The sequence below is a fragment of the Neovison vison genome, chromosome 7, assembly GCF_020171115.1.
Source record: "Neovison vison isolate M4711 chromosome 7, ASM_NN_V1, whole genome shotgun sequence".
Lineage (NCBI taxonomy): Eukaryota > Metazoa > Chordata > Mammalia > Carnivora > Mustelidae > Neogale > Neogale vison.
The window spans coordinates 113748659-113752358 of record NC_058097.1 but is presented as its reverse complement, the minus strand read 5'-3'; the positions used below and the strand labels follow the sequence as shown (position 1 = coordinate 113752358).

Genomic DNA, 3700 nt, shown 5'->3' with positions numbered 1-3700 from the left:
GAAGCAGAAGCAGAGGGTCTGAGATCTGAGTTGTCACTTTCTGTTCACCGGGGCCATTTGGGTGTCCATGGAAGAGACGGATGAGAGCCAGTGGAGAACAGCCCTGTGACTGGAAGCAGAAGGAGGTGAGTGCCCGGCTGACCTGGTCTGTCCTGGAGCAGAGGGGGTAAAAGCTCAAACCCCGGGACCCGGACCCCCCGAGTTCACCTTCTACTGTAACTTAGCTGCACCAGGACTGGTGCAAGTCACTTGGGTCCAGGGTTCTCATCTGTGAAATGGGGATACTCACAATGCCACACAGCATTTAGAACAGCGCCTATCCCATAGCTGGTACTCAATAAACGTTCCTATCCTCATCTTCTTTATGTCACTCCCTGCACTTCTGTGGTGTGTAGCCTTCTCTCTGTCTCAGTGACTTGTTTCTTTTTCCCTTACAGATCCTCCTAGAGGACAATGGCTGCAGATAACGTCTCCTCTGTGACAGAGTTTGTCCTTGCAGGCTTAACAGATGAGCCAGAACTCCAGATGCCCCTCTTCTTTCTGTTTCTAGGTTTCTATGTGGTCACGGTGGTGGGGAACCTGGGCCTGATAACCCTGATTGGGCTGAATTCTCACCTTCATATTCCCATGTACTTTTTCCTCCTCAACTTGTCCTTCATAGATTTTAGTTATTCCACTACTCTCACCCCTAAAATGCTCATGGGTTTTGTCTCAAAGAGAAATACCATTTCCTATGCAGGGTGTATGACTCAGTTTTTTTTTTTCTGCTTCTTTGTCTTTTCTGAATCCTACATCTTGTCGGCGATGGCATATGACCGTTATGTCGCCATCTGTAAACCACTGCTGTACACAGTCACCATGTCTCCTCAGGTGTGTTTCCTCCTTTTGTTGGGTGTTTATGGGATGGGGGTGTTTGGGGCTGTGGCCCATATGGGAAACCTAATGTTTATAACCTTTTGTGCTGACAACCTTGTCAATCACTATATGTGCGATATCATTCCCCTCCTTGAGCTCTCCTGCAATAGCTCGTATATAAATTTGCTGGTGGTCTTTATTGTTGTGACCATCGGCATTGGGGTGCCCATTGTGACCATTTTCATCTCTTATGGTTTCATTCTTTCTAGTATTCTCCATATTAGTTCTACTGAGGGCAGATCCAAAGCCTTCAGTACCTGCAGTTCCCATATAATTGTGGTATCTCTTTTCTTTGGATCTGGAGCTTTTATGTACCTCAAACCACCTTCTATTTTACCCCTTGACCAGGGGAAGGTGTCTTCTGTATTCTACACTGCTGTGGTGCCCATGTTCAACCCATTAATCTATAGTCTGAGGAACAAGGATGTCAAAATTGCCCTGAAGAGAACCTTAGGCAGAAAAATCTTCTCTTGAAAATGACTGAGAAAGGAGATCCAAAGTTTTGTTTATCAGAGTGTTTCTTTTTCTCTCCTATGATGGAAACAAATGCCAGTGCTTGTTCTCCTATTCTTAGAGGAAAAATTTTAAATTTTATGTTCTTAAGCATAAGTATTCTCTCTACTCCTTATTCCACCCTAACTATTCTAATCATTTTACAAAAATAGTTTCCACAGTCATAGATGGTTACTTTTGAAGAGGCCTAAGAAATAATTTAATCTAGCCCTTCATGTGATGCATTACACACAGGAGACTCATAAATATTTTGAAGGTCATCCAGGGGCACACATGTACCTCATGCCGGAGCTGGGACTGGCATCTGAGCCCCTGAATTCTAATCCACTCTGCTCTTCTTTCTTTTAGCCATACTATTGTGATGCACCTTTTTCCTGGCAGATTTCATTTCCAAGGTTTTTATTTTTATTTTTGCATTTAAAGCAATCTCATCTATTTATAGTGATATCATGCAACTTTTCAAGAGTTAATCTTTTGAACACTATTTTTGCAGCAATGTTGGAGGTGAAAAATGTGATTTGATCTGGCAAAATGCTAGAAGTTTTAAGGTTTTTTGGTGGGAATTAAATTTCCATATAGAATCAAGCATGATATCCACTGAGGTGGTGTGCAGAACTGTAAGGATGCAGGCGGAGTTATTAGATATTCTAAGGAGAGATGTACAGATTTAAGAGAGTTAAAAATGTTGGATACAAGCTTCACTCGTTATTTACAGACAAATAAGGTAGAAATTGGAGACTTACTTCAAGTGTCTGAATGATGTAACTGAGTAATAGATAGTTTTGGGTAGACGTGGGTCATTAGAGTAGTACCAACCAACTATGTATCAGGAAGGTAGCTGCCATTGTATTTTAAGGCATTGCAAATAGCTGTGATTTTTTTAGTGGGAGAGCATAAGGGTAAGGCAAAGAGATGGTGGAGTCAAGACAGGTCATATACTCACAGTATTAGGTAAATGGAGGCACAGCTTACATAAAGAAACAATTTTTTGGCCTGAATACATTATTAGTGGTAACAGTGCTTTAAGAAGCAATGTATGTGAACTGTTTGCAAGATATCTTGACCTATTAACTTTTCTTAGGAAAGTTCTCTTTTAGAGAAAGTTTTTATTTTATCTATTATTATTATATCTATATCTAATTATATCTATATAATATATATAATTATACCTATATAATACATATGTTATATCTTTATCTAATATTATATGATTATCTATTATTAATCTATTATTTTATCTATTAGAGAAACTTCCTCTATTACAGAAAGCTCTTCTAATAGAAAAAAAGTAAAGCTGGGATACATGTTTCGTTTTGTCCTTTAGAAAGGTTCTGTTCAATGAATATGTAATAAAAGAATTGAAAGTGTAGGAGAGAACTGCGCTTTAGATAATCTTATAAAGGGAAAGATCACTGAATTGCTTATGAGTCTTCTCTCCAACGAGATGCATAAGAATGTTGTCCCAATAGTCTAAACATTAAAGGAAAAACAATGAGTTGAGGGTGTCATAAGGTTGATGGAAAATCAGACAATGTTGGTAAATAAAAAACAATCTCACCCACACCTCAAGTTGAAGCATAAGTTATGCACGAGAAGTTGGGGGGGGGTGCCTAGGTGGCTCAGTGGTTGAGCATCTGCCTTGGGCTAAAGTCATGATCTTAAGGTCCTGCGATCTGGCTTCCTGCTAGGCGGGGAGTCTGTTTCTCCCTCTCCCTCTGTCCTTCCCCCAATCATCCTTTCTCTCTTTCAAACAAATAAATAAAATCTTAAAAAAAAAATAAGTTATGCATAGCAAAGTGTGTAAGTCTTAAGTGTCAATGAATTTTTTCACATATATAAGGTTATGTAACCATTACCTAGACCAAGAGATAGATTTGCATCATTTCAGAATATTGCTTCCTGCCCCTTCCCAGTAAATTACTACCAATTCTCCTTTTGGAAATAGCTACTGTTTTTACTTTTATTGTTACAGATTCATTGCTCATTCTTGAGCTCCATATAAATATTAAATATTGTATTTAATTTTTTGGTCTGGCTTCTTTCTCTTGATATACAGTGTAATGTGCATTTTACCCATAGCAGTATATGTATAATATTTTGTTCTTGGTTATTACTGTTTAGTATTCCATTGTGTGAATATAGAACAATTTATCAGCTATCCCCTTAATGGACATTTGGCTTATTTTTAGTTTCTGCACATTATTTTTAATAAAGATACTATGAACATTTATGAGCATATAGTTTCTTTGAAATAAACTCATTTTTCTCAGGT

At 38.4% G+C, this 3700-nt stretch overlaps 1 protein-coding gene across 1 annotated transcript; it reads left to right on the top strand.

Moving 5' to 3' along the window:
• The first annotated feature begins 382 nt into the window (after nt 1–382).
• Nucleotides 383–1389, top strand: LOC122914038 (olfactory receptor 8B12-like). Its single transcript, XM_044260680.1, has one exon. It carries the CDS (start codon nt 454–456, stop codon nt 1387–1389), a length of 936 nt encoding a protein of 311 aa, XP_044116615.1. The 5' UTR covers nt 383–453.
• Nucleotides 1390–3700: the final 2311 nt, after the last annotated feature.